Source organism: Colias philodice, chromosome 16 (genome assembly GCF_061535455.1).
Source record: "Colias philodice isolate Cphi_HAF_F1 chromosome 16, ilColPhil1 Martin Lab GWU primary, whole genome shotgun sequence".
Classification (NCBI taxonomy): domain Eukaryota; kingdom Metazoa; phylum Arthropoda; class Insecta; order Lepidoptera; family Pieridae; genus Colias; species Colias philodice.
In genome coordinates, this window is record NC_143101.1 from 3,076,042 (window position 1) to 3,097,943 (window position 21,902).

General features: G+C 33.0%; 2 protein-coding genes across 2 annotated transcripts in view; one reads left to right on the forward strand and one right to left on the reverse strand.

The window, feature by feature from the left end:
- The window catches only part of Rab23 (RAS oncogene family member Rab23), a 32,298-nt gene extending 20,558 nt beyond the window's left edge, over positions 1 to 11,740 (reverse strand). Inside the window, exon 1 of the mRNA XM_089705364.1 lies at positions 11,575 to 11,740. The gene's annotated coding sequence lies outside the window, so the exon portion shown is untranslated. The remainder of the gene's footprint in view (positions 1 to 11,574) is intronic.
- A 2,223-nt stretch (positions 11,741 to 13,963) lies between these two features.
- On the forward strand, positions 13,964 to 21,607 carry Usp14 (ubiquitin specific protease 14). Its single transcript, XM_089704671.1, has 11 exons — positions 13,964 to 14,108; positions 14,504 to 14,682; positions 14,869 to 14,976; positions 15,239 to 15,353; positions 15,567 to 15,813; positions 16,089 to 16,245; positions 16,742 to 16,807; positions 17,009 to 17,191; positions 17,923 to 18,031; positions 19,829 to 20,008; positions 20,396 to 21,607. The coding sequence occupies exons 1-11, from the start codon at positions 14,093 to 14,095 to the stop codon at positions 20,521 to 20,523; spliced, it is 1,488 nt and encodes a 495-aa protein (XP_089560797.1). The 5' UTR covers positions 13,964 to 14,092; the 3' UTR covers positions 20,524 to 21,607.
- Positions 21,608 to 21,902: the final 295 nt, after the last annotated feature.

A 21,902-nucleotide genomic window follows, 5' to 3' on the forward strand; every position in this document is an offset into this window, starting at 1 on the left:
CACGCGTTCGGGTGACGCTTCGGGAGTTGTCGGCGTGTCTTCGGTACTGGATTCAAAGACTAATTTTTATTTTGAAATAACTTTTGAATTATTGCAAAAAAATAAAAAATAAAAACAGTTTTGTTATGAAACTAATATATAATCTTTCCATTTATCACAAAAAAATTTTTCATTCAAATACTCAATTGGTTCAGTAGTTTAAGCGTGATTGAGTAACAGACAGACAGACAGAGTTACTTTCGCATTTATAATATTAGTATGGATTTTTTGTTATTTTACGAAGAATATTGACATTTTAAGTTTTGTTTTGTTACAAGTATTTTATTAAAAAAACTGATTTGTTTGGCACTGAAAAGTTGGCATTGTAGCAAATTAGATACATAGATTTTATAGTGTTGATTGTTAAGGGCTTGGCAATGTATCTAATATGTTACACTCAATAAATGACAATTTACTGACATTAAAATTTTTTTTATTATTTTTTACCCCTTCTATAGCCACATACAAACATATTAAATAAGTTTTTTTTCAATTTAAAAAAAAAAATTTTTCTTGCCAAGTATAGGGTTAATATAACCTACCGTTTTACTTTGCGTAGTCGGGTAAAAGTATAAATATTTAGGTACTACACCACGGTAATCTTTCCTAGTAGATATTGTATATACATAGTTAAAAAAATCCAGTTACATTTTTTTAACAGACTCATCGATAGTGTCACGTCTGTGCTGTTAGTCTATGAAAAATGGCGCGAAACGCAGAACGCGTGGTGATTTTTCGCAAAATGATAACAATATTAGTAAAATGCATGACTTACTCATAATAAGGAAACTTACTGGTGAAAAGTCACTCCTCGGGCTTTGTTTGTATTATGGGAACTGTTAAAACAATATCTAAGCAAACACGAAGGCATTTTGAACAGAGCAATAACACGTGTTGACGCGGCAAGCGGGGGGCACAGTCCGACACAGACTAAAGAGACTTGTGATTCTTACCTCTAGCTCGTGTTAAAGAGAGTGTAGTAGCGATCGCCTCTCTAGTACGTAGTACATTCTATCTCGATGAAAATATACAGAAATTGTCTGATAATATATCTATTATATTATTACGGTTTAGCAAAACCTAGCTATTACATAATATACATACAAATGAGTTAGACTAATAAGGCTATATAAAAACGCTGACACCACGTTCCCAACATAACAACAGTAGACAGGTGCACGGCACCTGCCGATGTTCCAGTTTTTGTTTAACAAAACGTCAATTCCGGGGCTGGTTTTTAGAATAAATAGTTGTTGAACTTCAACGTTCAAACTCTACTTTTTAAATTGGCTGAAAACTTGCGAATTGATACTTTTCATAAAATGTTTGCGTAATTGAATGAATGCACAAAATTTTGATCTGTCTTATCAAAATTTTCAACAGAAAGTTTTGAGAGTAAGTAATTTTGTAAATGTAACAGTTTAATTTTTTAGGTATATAATGCTCTAAATTACATGTCCATAATCCATATTAACTAAATCATAGATAAGAAACAGTTAAAAAATCGGGTACGTAACTACGTAGTGTACCTAATGTTGAAAACAATAGGATGATAGGATGCTTATGTGCAACAAAATAAATAAATAAGGAAATGTACCTACGTATTAAAAATGCAAATTCACCTTCTATAATGTAATTTGTTTAGTACGTAATCGTTTTGTCATCATTATTAAAATAACTTATAAGTATGACTTGTTATTTCGACAGCCAATAAAATACAATCAAGCTCGATTTGATGCAACTTTTACTTTCATGGCACACAACTATGTATCACATGAATAGGTGTTATTATTGAAGCCACTTTCTCTATAAATTTCATAACATTGTTATATGTAATATAATATAGTATTGCATAAGAAAACATGAGTTTTGTCTGGTGATGATCATTTAAATTCATATAGATAATTTACAGATATGTACTTATAATAGATCTATTAAATAGCTATATAGTTCAATCAATAATTTGTATGTAACATCTTTAAAACACTACTTATAAAGAAATAGATTCGAATAGAAATTTATTTATATGCATGAAAATAATACAAAGAAGATGCGTTTGATATGAGTTTGGAGGCGTGAACCGTGACTGGCTGGACAATGACCTACTAATAACGGATTTTCGAAACATTATTTCAAGATTTTTCTGTATCATATTGTACTTTTATTAAGTTAATATTTATGTTCACAAAATTCTCATAATATAAGGAAGGATAACATGCTCGGCAGCTTTTTGAAATGAGAAATCGGAATGGTTGGCTTCAATTTGTAGCGAATTACTTTTTAGTTAGTTGACAATTGTACCCACTAAATATTTTTTTTACAAGTAACTAAAAATACCCAAACTGAGAGCATGTACCGCTTGAATAAAGGCATGAAGCCGAATTATCCGGCATATCTGAAGTCTAATTCTTATTCCTTTTACATTAGAAATGTTGTACATTCTACATTAATGCGAGACAAGCTGCATAGTAGAGTCTGGTTCCTAGTAATAATACATATCACCTTATAATCGCTTTATCCTGCTAATCTATCTTCTTGGTGGAAGATTATTAATTCATAACTGTTTTAATTGCAATCACTTGTGAAATAGCAATAAATAAAGTTATTCACCTCATCGCCTTTTGAATATTAACGAGGTTTAGATATACATATTTCTAAATTAAGATAAAAAGATTCGAGAAAAGGTAACTCTAAGATATTATTGGATAATGAAAAATTATGCGCGAATAAATTTTAAGCAGACATTCATAATTTGAATAACATTAGTGCAAAAGATTGAGATTGAATATAATTCTTACTTTTTACTAATTTCTTCTAACAAAACTAATTGCAGAGATGATAAACAAACCGTTTGTAAAATGCAATAGTTCCTTAGGTACATGACATAACAGATAAAATTTTATGGCGACGAAACCTACCTTACTAAACGATAATAATTTATTTCCCAGGAATAATACCTTAATAATTATTATAATAGGACTATAAATTATGTTTATTGTTGACTTTCTAGATTTTGTTTCGTACGTCTAGATTTATCGTTAGTAAAGTAGATATACTAATTAAGTAATTAGTATTCCTATCTCTGAGAAATGCTTTACGGCAACTTTCGAAGCATATAAAATATTTTATTAGGTAAGTATACTTAATGTTTGGGAATTTTTGACAGTAGTTAGGTACTATAATCATAAAATACTTATACTTACCTCCGAAAGAATAGACTGTAATTTTGTAAAACTTTCTTATGTCCAAGGAACGTGAATAAAATATACCTAATTAACGTATTGATTAAACTAGTCTTCTTAGATGTAGTGGAGCGGTTTTAAATCCTCAAAATACGTCATTTAATTTTTACCATCGCGATCGGTTCGGATTTCGGAACATTGAACTAGGTATATTAATAACTAGCGGTCCGCCCCGGCTTCGCCCGCGGTATATATTTCGCAATAAAAGGTAGCCTATGTTCTTCCTCAGGGTCTAAAGATTATCTGTGCCAAATTTCATCAAAATCGGTGCAGTAGTTTATGCGTGAAAACCATACATACATACATACATACAAACCTTTCCTCTTTATAATATTAGTATAGATAATAGATCAATATTCCGAAATAGGTTCGGCAAGCAGTTTCTACATAGAAGAGCCTATAATAAATAATTAATTTAAATTCATATTACTAGGAGGCATGAGCCTCTATAAACACTTCCCCATTTTGATTCCTTATGTTATTATAGTTTCTTCCAATTAAACATTTCTCTTTCATAAATACATAGTAAAAAAATACATACATAATACATATATAAAAAATTTATCGATTAATACTAAAAGTACCGATTTCCAAACTAGATTTTAATCTGTGCACTCTCACGGCATGTTTCACCCGCGCCTTCAATGCTAGAATATTCTGCAAAAACTATAAAACGTTGAATCGTGTACGACTGTTAATAAGTGAGAAAGTATCAGTCTTCAACAATTACCGTTTTGTGACGGCTGAGTTTGTTAATTACAAACTGGTTAATATCTGTCTGAGCAGCGAATTTTTAATTTAGAGCTAATTTTTTGTTTTGATTAATTTTCTTATATCAACTAGGATCTGATTCAAGTTCAGGGGTACAAGGCCTGGCTGTTAACCCCTGTCGCCGAAGATGAACGGTGGCCACCGTTGGGTTTTAGTGGGTATGGCTTCATGCGAGTCCCACATACCCCCTCGGGCAGTAAAACTGTAGAGGGGGATGCGTAAATGCATTTCCCAACGTTAAAAAAAAAAGGATCTGATTCAAGTCTTGATTCATGGTTTGGATGGAATATGCGAATAAAGGTGCGTATAAATTAAGCGCGGCAGCCGCGCGAGCCAATGTTCGACCAGAGTTGACGTTCATTTGCTGCGCGAGCCAATATGTAGATATATTTTAAGTTGAACGTAGTTGCCGCGCGCGGCAGGCGATCCATCACGAACATCTCTTCTGTAGGACGCCAAAAGTGTAGTCATTTTCTTTTTCAAGTCAGGAATAGGTATATCCATTTTCTTACTGATTTCTACCCACACATCATACCTCAGCGATTTATTGTGGTATTGGGAGGATTTGCTGTTCCACAAAAATTCATTAGCGCCATACAATTGTATTAGTAAACGGCACTTTTCGTTGTCCATTTTTACGTAGACGCCGCGCGAGCCGAATCACCAAAACTACAAACCGTCCACACGGCGCGCGAGCGAACGCCTGAAGCTCCTTTGATACGGTCTCAAAAACCGACAGTGAGCGGATCGCCCCGCGGCACGTTCGAGCGCGGCAATGTTCGCGTCGCCGCGCGCGGCGATCCCGTCTACATAGTGCGCGGCCGCCGCGCGCGCCTATGTTCGATGGTTTGCCGCGCTTAGTTTATACGCGGCTTAAGGTTTGTAGTATGGCCGATGGCGGTATGGGCGATGGCGGATTAAAAATAGGGTATAAAATATTATGTTGACGGCACCCCTAATATAACTATTAGGTATTTATTGTATGTTCAAAAGTATACTTACAAGTTACAACAGCTAATAACCTTCAAGTTTGTATCGTAAACCAACTTTTACACAGATATGTTATAAAATAACATAAAACACGCTTAAAACTTTAAATATTAATGACCCTATTTCACAATATTCGAATAAGTTCCAGTTACGGTATTGACTATTTATTAGTAATTAGACGATCATTACTTTTAGTTTCGCAATTGACCATATTTTGTGAACAAGATTAAATGGTTGTAATAAATAGTCTAATATCGGTAATAAATCTATTCGTTTTCACTAATAATAATTTTCATTCAAACATAATTGATTGTTTTAAAATAATCAGTATCCTAATAATATAAAATAATAAATTCCATAAGTAAATTCCCATCGTTTATGAAATTTATGGTATCCCCTTTACTGTTGTTTCTGTTTACATTCTATATTATGTTAAATTTTGCCTTATTAACTATACCTACATAATTAGATACAAATAAATGCTATAAAAATATTTGTTGGCAATAAATATAAGTGTGAACAGGCTCTCTGTTTTTAAACGAAGTCATAACTGTCTCCAACGGCTTGATAAATTCGTATTTGGAAACATGTCTTGACTATTTTGATATTTCCAACGAGGTTACGAAGGTCCCGTTTCAATTATTAATAACAACTTTTACAAATCCTGCTAGTCTTGTTACAAAAAGTATATCCTAGACAGTATTTTTCAATTAAAGATAGTCAAAAGAAGGTGCTCGTTATATACATATATTTAATTCTTTAAAACAATTGCGAAGTAATTATTGCCTTATATTGTTTTTTTTTTGTATCATTAAAGTTCCTTACTTTTGCAGAGAATATCGTTACGATACATAAAAAATTCTATAATCCTTGATCTTTGGCATTATCGTAAAAAACATAAACTTATACCATGGACCAATATACTCATACTCATACTTGAGTATATTGGCCCATGCTTATATTATACAGAATATACTAAAATCTAAGATACCAATAGCGAATGATAACAAAGTAGGTTATTGTTGTAGCGAATAAATTTCATGTTTTATTTCAATCACGCGGATAACTGATGAAAATAAACCTCATACATTATTCATACTAAGTTTAATCGTCAAAGGAATGTCGTAGATTTAGAAATGGCCAGTAGTGCAGGTAGATGATCCTGGCCGGTCATTACAAATTCTTCACAGAGTTGCAAAAAGCTCCCAAGCGTAGAATATCAAGCTTAACATAATACTTTCACGTTTTGAGAATATACGATAGTTTATTGATTGTTATCGAAGTCATTTAAATGCGGATATCGATCTTATTAAGAATTTCTTTAAAATGTTTCAATATGCTCGATTTTACTTTGATATTATAATTTAACAATGTACGGTCTATGAACCTACCTAACTAGTTGAAAATAACTAGATTTGTGGGATTTTAAGCTATTGCATATTTGTTTTTTTCGTAATTTGGTTTTCCGATTTTAAAAATAGTTAGGAAAACACGTAATTTACTAAGAATCACATCTTTTTAAATATAGACAAATAGGTATGTACTATGTGATATTTACGAAAGGCGTGATATTGCACGCCTCATAAGCGAAGCGTTGAGGTGGGTACTACTGTCCATAGGCCAGTAGAAATCGACACTAAAAAACCCTAAATTCGCAAAGCACGATGTAGATTTGAATTTTTGGTATGTTGTTTGGATCAGTTAGGGTGATGTAAATCCCAATTTGCAACTTCGAAAAAGTTGTGCTCGCTGCGCACCACGTGATAAACTGCGAAAATTTTGGACTTTTTTCACTTTTTGCTCTAAAAGTCATAAACTATGCGTTTCCGACAAGTATGATTCAGTACATAAATTAAGGTTATTAAATTTGCAACAATTTAAGCCTAACCGCAGCTCTCTAAACCTTATAACGACTAAACTGTGGCCATTCGAAGATGGTTCATTTTTCCGGAAATAATGAAATTTTTAGTTTTGCTCCCGTTTGAAGCAAAATATTGGCAAAAACCGCTCGTTCTATGTGAAGTTCGTATAATAAAGTTGTAGTGCATTTAATTTTCTTTCATAAGAGCATAGAACAAAGTCTGTGAGACAAATAGTTCACTCACAATATCTGAAAAACAAAAAGAAGGTAGAAATAGATTTTTAAAGAATTGAAACTGAGGGCATATAAAATCATAAAAAGGATAATACTTTTTCATTTGCAGGATAGGTAATTAACAAAATTACAAAGCTAATTAAATTTGCAACAATTTAAGCCAAACCGCAGCTCTCTAAACCTTATAACAACTAAGCTGTGGCCTTTCAAAGATAGTCAGTTTTTCCCGAAATTTTCAAATTTTTAGTTTTGCTCCCGTTTGAACCAAAATATTGGCAAAACCGCTCGTTCTATGAGAAGGTCATAAAATAAAGTTGTAGAAAATTTAATTTTGTTAATTACCTATCCTGCAAATGAAAAAGTATTATCCTTTTTATGATTTTATATGCCCTCAGTTTCAATTCTTTAAAAATCTATTTCTACCTTCTTTTTGTTTTTCAGATATTGTGAGTGAACTATTTGTCTCACAGACTTTGTTCTATGCTCTAATGAAAGAAAATTAAATGCACTACAACTTTATTATGCGATTTTCTCATAGAACGAGCGGTTTTTGCCAATATTTTGGTTCAAACGGGAGCAAAACTAAAAATTTGAAATTTTCGGGAAAAACTGACTATCTTTGAAAGGCCACAGCTTAGTTGTTATAAGGTTTAGAGAGCTGCGGTTTGGCTTAAATTGTTGCAAATTTAATTAGCTTTGTAATTTTGTTAATTACCTATACTGCAAATGAAAAAATATTATCCTTTTTATGATTTTATATGCCCGCAGTTTCAATTCTTTAAAAATCTATTTCTACCTTCTTTTTGTTTTTCAGATATTGTGAGTGAACTATTTGTCTCACAGACTTTATTCTATGCTCTAATGAAAGAAAATTAAATGTACTACAACTTTATTATACGACCTTCTCATAGAACGAGCGGTTTTTGCCAATATTTTGCTTCAAACGGGAGCAAAACTAAAAATTTCAATATTTCGGGAAAAATGAACCATCTTCGAATGGCCACAGTTTAGTCGCTATAAGATTTAGAGAGCTTTAATTAGGCTTAAATTGTTGCAAATTTAATAACCTTAATTTATGTACTGAATGATACTTGTCGGAAACGCATAGTTTATGACTTTTAGAGCAAAAAGTGAAAAACGTCCAAAATTTTCGCAGTTTATTATTTGCGTATAATCTTTTTTCCTACTTTCCCAAATTTTGTAATTTTGTTAATTACCTATCCTGCAAATGAAAAAGTATTATTCTTTTTATGATTTTATATGCTCTCAGTTTCAATTCTTTAAAAATCTATTTCTACCTTCTTTTTGTTTTTCAGATATTGTGTGTGAAATATTTGTCTCACAGACTTTGTTCTATGCTCTTATGAAAGAAAATTAAATGCACTACAACTTTATTATACGAACTTCACATAGAACGAGCGGTTTTTGCCAATATTTTGCTTCAAACGGGAGCAAAACTAAAAATTTCAATATTTCCGGAAAAATGAACCATCTTCGAATGGCCACAGTTTAGTCGTTATAAGGTTTAGAGAGCTGCGGTTAGGCTTAAATTGTTGCAAATTTAATAACCTTAATTTATGTACTGAATCATACTTGTCGGAAACGCATAGTTTATGACTTTTAGGGCAAAAAGTGAAAAAAGTCCAAAATTTTCGCAGTTTATCACGTGGTGCGCAGCGAGCACAACTTTTTCGAAGTTGCAAATTGGGATTTACATCACCCTAACTGATCCAAACAACATACCAAAAATTCAAATCTACATCGTGCTTTGCGAATTTAATGTTAATTTCCACTGGCCTACCAGTATTACTTTACTCTATGCTACTGTCACTTCGCGCAAAACATCTGATTTTTCAAACTTAAAATGTCTTTATGTATCATACATTGCACTTGTAAGATAATACATACACACACATATTAAGAAAAAACACTATTTTTAACGTTCATGATATTTTTGATGACATTTTTGTTATTTAAACTAGTTAAAAAACAGTTTAAAAAAGTTCTGTCTTGGACGTCCGTGTGTCTGTATGTGCGGATCCTTTTTCTTGTTAACACGATAGCGACCGAAATACTTTACTAATCGAGTCTTTTTTTTTCTCTTACGCTTGAGTATGCTCAGGAATAGAACCCTTTCATTTTTCAGGGTCTGATTCGATGTGGTTTAATTGTTATTAAATAAACAAAAATAATAATTAATAAATATTTATTAAAAAAAAATTATGAGGCGTGCACTTTTGGATTTTCCAAATTATTTGGTATCTCTACCTTATTAATTTAATATGCTTGTCGCGTTTTACGATAACTTTAACCGTCTTACAACAGGAATACTAAGAAACTCATTGATGTACCTACGTTTATACGTCTAAATAAACGACATACTTGGCTACACATTTTTTGAAGAGGAAACTATTTCATAAACATAGATATTTTGGAACGAATTATTTTTTATTCGAAATATTCTTCATATTGAAATTTGGAACTTCAATAAAATGTCTGTGCTGCCCCTGTATGCTTAATTCTTTAAAAGTACCTACGCAACCGATTTTGATGCGGTTTTTTTATTAGTTATAGGAAGGTTTTAGTATATAATTAATTAGGTTTTAGACAAAGCGGGCGAAGCCGCGGGCGGAAAGCTAGTATCTAATAATCTAAGTTTTAAGAATTATTAATTCAAAAGCTCTCTATTCGGAGAAGCTTAAAGCTTATTGTAGCGGAAACAAAATAAGATGGAATAGAGAACGCGCTTACGCAAGAAAATGCAAGTGAATCCGGGCGTAAACACTAGCATTGCTTATTTCCATTGACATTAATGTCTGACATCTCCGTCCACATCTCGTCAGATGGCATCTTTTTGCGACTTGACGACCTTCTACAACTTATTAATTACAATCGCAATATAGACCTACTTAATGGCAGTTTCTTACAGCGGAATTGTTGTATTGTGCTCATATAATTATACATAACCAAAAACTACTAGGAAATAATTTATAACAAATACAATTGAGTTCACATTGAACCTGCAATTAAGCGAAAGATGGTCGCCCTAAATTACATTTCATGTTCGTAATCACAATTTGTTTGCGGAAATACTTTCTGTGGAGAATGTTGTTCTCAAAATACCTGCATTGCGTACATTTTTGATGTGTTCGCTTTTTGTAAGTATACCAATTTTCATATTTTAGAGACTTTTATAGGAAATGTTTAAGCGAAATTCCCAAAAATCATTGTCAGAGGCTCTATGAAACTGGAAAACACAATACATACATGGATAGGTATTTAAAAGCTCACAAGCTATTGTCCTTTTTTCGAGATCTCTCATCAGAGATCGAGATCATATTGTGCGTTTATAACGAATATGCTTCTTGTTTGATGCTAATCATTGCTTCAAAACAGTAATGAGAAAATGATATTGTAGGTACATATTTGTTATTTATCTAGCTTTGGCTCTGACCTCGTACGTACCCAGCTAAGAAAATAATTTTATGTAGGCAGGTACATACTAACCCAGGTTTTCGACTTTCCAATAGATAGGTACCCATTAATAGGTATCTAATCGTGTTGTGATAATATAAACGATGCATATAACCAGCGTTAGCTATTACTATTAATTATTAGTATTCTGTGACTTAGAGCTCTTACAGATAATATTAATAGTTAATTAATAAATTCTTTGTCAGTACTCATGACATAAGTAGGTACCTAAAAAAAACTTCCACTACTTAATTAATTTGGAATTTTGGGAATGAACCCCCTTAATAAAAATTAAGTAAGTAATTCGTGTTTGATATTTTCGTTTATAATTATTGGTATTTGGTGCAATAATCATTATGATTAGGAATGTTAATTTTATACTTTCTGAAATTCGCATAAGTACAATAATATGAATTTCAACCGTACTTCCTACGCGCGAAAGTTTGAAAGAATGTGTTATGTGCTGTATATTTATTTGTACCTCTTTCACGCAAAAACTACTGCGTTCAGTAAAAATCTGTCGATTTTGATGATACTTTGCAGTGCTACCTACTTGCTTTTGCCCGCGGTAATGCGCGGTACAGCGTTATATACTAAGGTTTTATATTAAATACAATACAATGCAAAAGGTAATGGACAATTAGTAGGTGCCGATATACGTACCTATTAGGAATAGTGCTAATACCGGTTTTCTTTCTGTATCTATTAAAATAATTATTCCTAATTTCCATTAAACGCTGTTTTGAAAACCTAGCGAAGCGGACGATGATTAGTACAACTTAATATTTAAATTCAATTAAAAATGTATAATTGCTTCACAAAAGTGAAAAGACCGAACACCTGTGAACCTTCATAATAATTGGAAACTCAACAATAATTGCCATTAAAATATAAAGAAATCATCAGTCACCAAGAATCTCACATGCATAATTAAAAATGGTCCGCTAAAGTTCGCGAACTTACTTAAAGCTTTGGTACGGATGCACCATGCCGTAACAATCCACACACACGACACAACACAACTTTACACAATTTATAAAATAACACACACAAAAGTTAAGTACGTGCTCACTTTCTGAAATTAGTGTGGAAACTGACTAGCGGCATGCGCATGGCGTGTGAATGTTCAAACTTCAATGTAGTGGTTACAACTTACAGCCTGCGGGCGTCGCGCGCGCAACCTCAGGCCCTGTATAATCTGTGGCCACAGGCTTCGTCGCGAAAGTTCATCGAACGAACGCAGCTTGGGGATCTGCCTCTAAACTAATTATGAAGCTTTTCTATTATGTTTCGTAATGTCTGTTAGTTACCATCCTTGCTGTTATTGAATCGATTAACACCTGACTAATAATGTTTATTATCAATAACTAGCTGCTCCGCGCGGTTTCACGCGCGTGGCTCCACTCCTGTTGGTCGTAGCGTGATGATATACTATAGCCTATAGCCTTCCTCGATAAATGAGCTATCTAACACCGAAATAATTTTTCAAATCGGAACAGTAGTGCCCGAGATTATCGCGTTCAAACAAACAAAAAAAACAACTTCAGCTTTATAATATTATTTATTTATTTGACACTTCATTACACACATTATTTTATAAAATATAAAAGTAAACAATAAATGACAAAGTAACAGCTCCAATATGTGTAACGGGGCGGCCTTATCACTTCAGAGTGATCTCTACCAGGCGACCCCTCAGGCAAAGGACAAGTGTTTGCTGTATAAAGGGAGGCATCAAAATTTATTAAAAAAAAAAAAAAAAAAAACTAAACAATATTTTACAAACATACATATTATATAATAATTAATAATATATACCTACTAAATGATAAACATACACATATAAAAATAATAGTTATTAATATTACTTAAAGTATTAAGGTCACTACTCGGAGCCATATTCCAGATCTAAATAATATTTATGTATTAGACGTTTATAAGAAGTTAAAGATTGTGCACGTCTTATATCCACAGGTAAAGAGTTCCACAATCTTACAGCGGTTGAAGCAAATGAATAACTTAGGAATTCAGTTTAGATATACAATATATTAGTATAGATATACAACAAAATATACCTACCTACTTCTTTTAAATTAGAGCTTTCCTGAAAAATATTTACCAAAGCTCATTTCCTGGTTATTCTCATTTTTGATAATAAAAATAATTACAGTTTCATAATATGTATTTGTATTTTGTATCATTCAATACCTAGTTTTTAGTATGTAGGTATAGTACTATTAGATTTAATACTACTTAAATTGTTAGTACAACAAAATATAATTTATTATCACGCTAATAAAGCGTATAAAATTTTGATTTACATTTTTTATAGTATTATTTTTATTTGTAGCATTCTATTAATATCACTATTCACTCCTTTAGAAAACAGTAAAATTGTATTAGGTTATTTGCGCATATTTCATACCAGGCGTAGGTGATATTTTTTATCATCCCTTAATTTTAATATCCTTATGAAAAATTTGTTAAGTTTCGCCACTACATATTATTAATGGGAAAGTTACTCTGTCCGTTTGTTAACGCTTTTACGGCTATTTAACATAATCTATTTCCTAGAACCTTGGGAATAACAAAATAGTTTGCTAGTTTGTATTTGATTGCACTGTGATTTTTTATAAGTTTGAAAATAACTGAGCGAAATGTAATTAATTGTATACTTATAGGTACCATAGACAAATATAACCTAGTAGGTACCTCAGAAATCTATTTACCTCACGAACTGCTGAACGAATTTGAATCATTTTTGTTTCGTTTGATTTGTCTATACCTACTTGGATGAAAACAATAACTGAAAACAAATTAGATCTTCCAAGACTATAATTAATAGGAGCGAAGCAGCGATGAGAATTGTTACAAAACAATTCCTTCTTTTGATGAAAATGCGTGGGTGTGCATGAGATCTTAATATGAGGTGAGATCATAATGTAATGTTCCTATTTATTATCTTACTAGCTTCTTCGCCCAGATTGAACAGAGATAAAATAAACAGCACTAGGTATATAATATTACCACAGAAATATTACTAATGAGTTGAGTGAGCTGTGAGGCTCAGAGTGAGGTGTAGTTTTATAATGAGAAAATAATTTTTACAATCTTATTTTAGTACTTTCCGATTATATTTTTTATTCACCAAAATACTAATCTTTGCTCCTTGAATTTTTTGATACAGCATCATAAAAATATTATTAAATGCTTTAAATTAGTTATAAGATGGTTCGAAGAGGTTCGAAGTTATTATTTATAATTTATTCGATGATTAGGTACTTTGTGTTGATGATTTTGTGCATAAATTATTGATACGAGTATTCGAACGCAGTTGTTGGCAAACTTTTTAAACTGCTGATTTCGCTTGTGACGTCTGTCAACTTGCAAATCAAGTAAATCGTGACTTTCAAAATATAAGTTTACATTGTTGGACTTTCTGTTTTCTTCAAATAAAAAGCAATTTTAAGAAACATAAACCATGCCTAAGGTGTCTGGTGAGTGATTTTGCTTTCGAAATAACAAATTTGCTTAATCACTTTAGTATTTTCTAGGTTAGAAAGATGTTTCTAAATACAAGAAATACTTTTAGAACTTTTGTTTTATTCTTAGGAACAAACTAGATGCTTCGAAGGGTTCCAAGCAGTGCTGATTATTTGTTTCATTTACTTAAATCATAAATAGGCATAACGAGTTTCTTCTAGAGCAAAAATAATGTCAAGGATGACTTCACGTATAAAATGCCGGCTTTGTTGATTCGTAGAAAGATGCTTTTTATTTCTAGAATATATTTATTTTGCTTGAAGTATAATCCATCAAATGATTGAATTACGGTTTGGACTATACAAACATAGTTTAAAATCGCGAGTAATTTATTTCTGTCTTTCAACAGTAAAAGTTAAATGGGGTAAGGAAACATTCCCTGGTGTGGAAGTCAACACAGATGACGATCCTGTGGTGTTCAAGGCACAAATTTTTGCCTTAACTGGCGTACAACCTGAAAGACAAAAAGTAGTTTGCAAAGGTGTCACCTTACGAGATGATTCTTGGGCAAACTTTAAACTTACCAATGTGAGTATGCTGTTTTTATAACATGAAAAAGTAATACTTATTGGTGTATTCCAATTGGAAAAATTAATGTTATAAATAGAAACCACATCAAAATCCAATGCATATTTTATATTGATTTGATCAATCATATAGCGGACAGATAGCAGGAAGTGCCTTTATCTGATATATGTGTAATGATTGTTTTAGAATGCCTTAGTGCTGGTTATGGGCAGCAAAGAGGAAGATGTGCCCTCCGCGCCTGTGGAAAAAACCAAATTTGTGGAGGACATGAATGAGTCAGAGCTGGCTACTGCTGTAAGTAACTAAATAAAAAGATAAATGTTGCTGTATAAATATGGTGTTTGGAAACAGAATAACAAATATACATGTAAAAATACATATTATAGACTAATTACCTATGTTCTATTAACTTGAAAGATGCTTGCATACAGACTTCTATTGTCTATTGTGGCATAATTTGAATATTTTCATACAAAAAAATTGTTTACCATGTTTAAAATATTTTTTTTATTTGTATTACACAGCCAATGTTAATTCTCCAATATCTTATTTGCAGCTCGATCTACCAGAGGGTCTGGTGAATTTAGGCAACACATGCTACATGAATGCAACAGTACAGTGCCTTAAGACAGTCCCAGAACTTAGAAATGCCTTACTCAATTATGACCAATGTAAGTTTATTAATTTAATGAAAAATTATTTTCATAATTAAATAATTTACTGAGGTAATATATATGTATCATCACGCTAACATCAATAGAAAGAAGCAGGGCAATGTGGGTAAAACAATGTGAAAAATTAGTGATTACATATGTGCCGAATACATATAATCAGAATTTAAATGTTATTAAAACACATTCAAAAAGGTGAAATTTTGTTGATAGCTTCTGGAGGTGGAACTGCTGGTAGTCTAACATCAGCGCTGAGCGACACAGTGCGAGCATTAGACGGGGGTGGCGCTGGGTCATGTGCTGCAGCCGCTGCACGTCTGCTGCAAGCGCTTCACGATGCAGCGCCAAGACTCGCTGAGTGGGGCTCCGATGGACATCTAGCGCAACAGGATGCTTCGGAATGTTGGACGGAGATTGTTAGAGCGCTGAGGATGAGGCTGCCCATGCCCGCACCAGAAAGGTATATGATACAACTAAGAATAAGAATGGTTATGACCTTTATGTGTCAAAAATTTAGTAGGAAAATTTATCTGTAAAAGTTTACATAATTTTACCAGACTTAAATCCAATTTAAATATAAATGTTATGGCTCAATTTGGATTGTTAATTGGTTCAAAATTAGAATTATTATCGGTTATAACAGCTGCAGCTGTGACATCCAAAAAGAACAATTATTTCTAAAAATATACTTCTAAAGAAGTGTTAAAAATCTCTGTTAATAATTCTCTGTTATAGCAAATCGTTCATCGAGAAATACTTCGGCGGCACCCTCGACGTTGAACTAGTGTGTAGCGAAGCGGACGAGCCACCGACCAAATCGTCTGAGTCTTTCCTACAGCTGTCCTGTTTTATCTCACAAGATGTCAAGTATCTACAGTCTGGGTTAAGATCTGTGAGTGGATTTAGTTTGTGTAATCCTACTAATATTATAAAGGCGAAAGTTTGTATGGATGTTTGTTACTCTTTCACGTAAAAACTACTGAATGGATTTGAATGAAACTTTACCACAATATAGCTTATACATCAGAATAACACATAGGATAGGTTTTATCCCGGAAATCCCACGGGAACGGGAACTATGCAAACCCGCATAGTTCCCGTTCCCGTGGGATTTTCCTTTGAAAACGCGGGCGAAGCCGCGGGCGGAAATCTAGTTGTTAAAATATATTTGTTGGAATGATTGTTGTTGTTTTCATGTTTGATTAAGAATTAAGTGTCATTTGTCGTGTATTAATCTTGGTTTTAAAACTTTCACTGTTAATTGCTGCATAATTTAGTAAATAAATAGATGGAATCTTTAAATGGAATCTTTAATCTTTAATCTTTATTTTTTTAGTAGACTAAAAAATTTGTCAAGTTACTGTTTACATGTTTTATTTTTTTTACAGAAAATGTCAGAACAAATCACGAAACTGTCACAGACATTAGGAAGGGATGCTGTTTATACGAAAACAGTGAGTATTAGAGAAAGAACTAAGATTTTTTTTAATTAATTTAATTATCAAATACTTTTATTTACTTTCTCTATCAACCACTTGACTTTAAATAAAAAAAACTCTGATCAAATATTCATAAAATTTGGAAAAGAAATAGTAAATTATAATTTGAATTGATATAAGTTTCTTTTTAAAGCTATTTATGATATTTATTTTCAGAGCAAAATAAGTCGTCTACCGGCGTACTTGACAGTGCAATTCGTGAGGTTCTATTATAAGGAGAAGGAGTCGATTAACGCGAAAATACTCAAAGATGTTAAATTCCCTCTGGACTTAGATGTGTATGAACTCTGCTCGCCGGAACTGCAAGAGAGACTGACTCCTATGCGGAATAAGTTTAAGGTACATATTTGCATGCGTTTTTCTAATATAGTATAGGTTTGTTCCACTTTTCACTTAGAGTATGTAACATGTTACGTTCTCTAAGTGAAAATTGTAACAAAAAATAACTTAATAATGTTGTATTAATTGAGCAAAATAATATTTAAAAAAAAAAATATTCCGAAAATATCTCTTGAATGATTTGTAATAGTTAATTTACGCTTGAGACTATTGCACGCCTCATAAGCGAAGCGTTGAGGTGGGTAATACTGTCGCTTCGCGCAAAACATCTGATTTTTCAAACTTAAAATGTCTTTATGTATCATACATTGCACTTGTAAGATAATACATACACACACATATTAAGAAAAAACACTATTTTTAACGTTCATGATATTTTTGATGTCATTTTTGTTATTTAAACTAGTTAAAAAACAGTTTAAAAAAGTTCTGTCTTGGACGTCCGTGTGTCTGTATGTGCGGATCCTTTTTCTTGTTAACACGATAGCGACCGAAATACTTTACTAATCGAGTCTTTTTTTTTCTCTTACGCTTGAGTATGCTCAGGAATAGAACCCTTTCATTTTTCAGGGTCTGATTCGATGTGGTTTAATTGTTATTAAATAAACAAAAATAATAATTAAAAATATTTATTAAAAAAAAATTATGAGGCGTGCACTTTTGGATTTTCCAAATTATTTATTTTTATGCTATTAAATTAATTTAAAAATAATATTGTGATTGTTTTACAGGAACTTGAAGATGCATCCGTGGAAACGTCTCTTGCCGCGCGTAACAAGAACCAAGGAGACAATCAGAATGTGAAGAAAAAGAAAATAATGCCCTACTGGTTTGAGGATGGTAAGTTTCACATTTTAAAAATGAGTTTACGGCTAATTAATTATCGTAATGGATAGCGTGTACGACGACAATTCTTGTATCAACGAATAGATAAATAAAAAAGAGCGTTTTTGCCCGAGCACACGTGTCAGAAGTGAAACTTCTTTGGGAAGATTCAAATATAACAAAATCGTTGCCTTACTCCATGACGTGACGGCTTTTGTTATGATGCGACCTTGAAATTTTTCTCTGAACGCGCCTAAAGAAGTTTCACTTCAAAAGTGTTTATTTACGTAGTATCCCACTTCACAATACATTTTTTTTATTAATTTTCAATTTTCAAATGTTTTATAAAGCTGATCCTGTCCGCGCCGCAGTCATCGCATTTTTTAAATATTTATATGAAATAGTATAGGTACGGCATCGCGCACCTATCCGCGCCGAACGATCCGCATTTCCATAAAATCCTATAGTATACTGATTCCACGAGCTAGCGCGGATGACGTCATGAAATTCGGTGCTTGCGGGTGCGCTGGGGTGCCGGGGATGGAACCGCATTAGAGCATAGGGTTTTTTATATGAGTGATAGGCCTTATTATGAGCAATATTTCTATACTAGTGCCAAGCCGCACTTTTGAGTATTTTGGGAGAAAATAAATAAAAACGAAAATTTGAAAAAAATATTTTTCTCGGTATCCGGAGGTGATTTTCCAAAAATAAAAATTTGAAAATATGCGCTCAAATATGCTTTATCTGACTATATTTTTATTTAAACTATATATACTATATCTTGGACAGTTACGTTTTCAGAATTTATTTACATTTTTTTCACTAGAAATTTTCCTAAAGTTCATCTATACTTATAATAAATCTGTAGAGAGGCCAATTCTGTACATGAAATATATTTAAAAAAAAAACTATGAAGGGGGTGATAAGGGATCGCTACTGATGCCAAAAATGCAATCAGTAAAATTTTTGTCTGTCTGTCTGTCTGTCTGTCTGTCTGTCTGTATATTCGTTATAGAAACAAAAACTACACGACGGATTTTAACCAAATTTGGCACAATTATTCTTCATACTCCTGGGCAGGTTATAGTAAAAGAATCATGTAAATCGGTGTAGAAACACCAAAGTTATACATACATGAAATACGCTATAAGTCATCGCGCGAGAATACAGAATCATGCCATAAGGATCATTTTTGTGTATCAGTTGCCGCGTTCGACTCGCTTCGCGGCGGGAGCTATAAAAAGGCGGCGGGTCTGCACCCGTTTCGCGTTGTCACGGCATCACGTGTGAACGGCTGAACCGATTTTGATAATTCTTTTCTATTATATTCATTGAAGTACGAGGATGGTTCTTATGTAGAGAAAACGTAAATATGTACCACGGGCGAAGCCGGGGCGGACCGCTAGTCATTTAATAAAATAAAAAGTATTTGAAATTGACACGTGAGTGTTCTACTCTTGCACTTGAAATGCATCCCTTGATCGATAAATATGATAAACAGTATTGGGAAATTTTTTGGATCTAATGAAACATAGAGCGGCGCGGACAGGTATGCGTTCAGCTTAAATTGTCTTTTACTATTATTTTTTGACGTGATAACGTTTTTAAAATCGTTTTAGTCGGGTGACATGTTCAGAAACTTGTGTCACACCAAAACCTCACGAGCGCGATCGCAGGTATAACGAGAGAGACGGACCGATCTCCCGTCTCATCTCGAGCGCTGCCACTGCATTATGTTATCACGTAAACATCTCGATCGTAAACCTACTTTACAAACAACCAATTTTTTATCTATGATTTACTTAACAGACATCGGCAGCAACAACAGCGGCTACTACCGCTTACAAGCCGTACTCACGCACCGCGGCCGCTCGTCGTCCTCCGGGCACTACGTGGCGTGGGTCGCGCGCGGGGCCGGCTGGCTGCGCTGCGACGACGACGCGGTCACGCCCGTCACCGAGGAGGAGGTGCTGAAGCTGAGCGGCGGAGGTGTGTGTTGTGTGTAGAGATGTGTGTAGCCGCTCGTCTCCGGGCACTACGCGGCAATGACGACTTTAAAGAGGAGAAGGACGACTTTATAAGTTAGAAAAAATACCTAAAACCTATCTACGAAGAAATATAACAGTCGGGTGTAAAGGGAAGTGGAAGGGTAAGGTGATTATTGATTAAATAATTACTCGCTATAGAAATATAAGTAACTAGCTGCGCTTCGCGGTTTCACCCGCTTGGCTCCGCTCCGGTTCGTCTTAGCGTAATGATATATAGCGTATAGCCTTCCTCGATAAATTGGCTATGATATATGTATTATTAAATGATAATATTATTAAATAATCTGTACTTAACAATCCGACTCATATAAATCGTATTTGCTCCCAGGTGACTGGCACTGCGCATACCTGTTGCTATACGGACCAAAAGTGTTAGAAATCCCAGATGAAGACGAACCCATGGTCACTGAAGTCACAGAAGACACGGCCGGTGACCCGCCCACTGCGCTCGCGTAGACTGCTAAAAATGGGAACTTTTTGCATTGACGTACTATAAACAACTAGACTCATGGTCTATTAAAAGGTCAAATAATGTCCGAACATATAAATAAAATAAAACATTCAAATTATCACCTTATTTCGTGGTAGTAAGGTTCAAAGTCACGTATACGCTTGGTAAAGAAACTCTACCTAAGAGACGCGTAGGCAGAGTTTGGATAATTTTTGTGCGTGATTGTGAGTCTCGTTGTTTATTGCGCGTCAATGATTTCGCATAAAAAATTGTGGAAATATAAAACTAAAATAAAAACGACATGATATTTCATACAAGAATTATAATAAAATGGCTTTTTATTAATAAAACCGCTTGACGATTTCATATTGCATTGTGCATTTGTCACAGCCTTTGATGCCTTCTTCGATTGCATGCGATGACATCGTGCATCGGTTGTAATGAAAAATCTGTTGAATATTGTTATAAATTATTAATTGAGTGTTAAAAAGCAATAAATAGATTTAATATTGAAAATACGTCATTTCTTTGCGAACAAAATATAAGACTAATTTAGAAATATTTAAAATTAAGGCATTTACATGTATACTGTCCATTGCGGCAATTAATTCAATGATGCATTCGATTTCAATAAAATAGAAATTGGCATTATATACTTTAATGTTTAATCATAAAATTCGCGCACTTTGCGCCTATTTTCAAAGATTTTCGTATTTTTGTTTACAAATAGTTGCACAAAATGAATAAAATAACAACGAAACTGTTTTGCCATATTATATTTATTATAATTTCTTACATTTTGCATTTTTATTGTAAGCTCCAATCATACAAACACGACTTCTTTTTAAAATTGCTAACAAATTTTATTTATTGCATTCATAAGACAATTGAGTCATTGGTCAGTGTTTAGTAAGATTAATATGTATATATTTTATTTTATTTATTAAGATTGCATTGAAAATGCCTCGATTCATTACCTTCCGATTGCCTACAATTGTCGACTTTTCTCCAAGTTTTCATATTACAAATGTATTGGATATTTGAATTTTATAAGACTAAACTTCAACCGGAAATAAATTTCTTATTAAATATTATGATTCTTTTATTTTTATTATCTTATTGCTCTAAGTTATTGCTTATATCGGCTGTTATAGTAATAAAGTAAAATATTTGTTCATATTCTGGTAAATTACCTAACCTATACTTGTAAATTGTGCTTGTAAACATCACGCCTCGATTACGCCCATATGTTCATTCTCAAAGCAGTCTTCTTTTCTATAATACTTTTACAGATTAAAAAGATACAAATATTATATTGTTTAAGATTTCTAAGTGAACAGTAAGACCTTAGTCAGACCATAGTCACATATTTTCATAATGAACA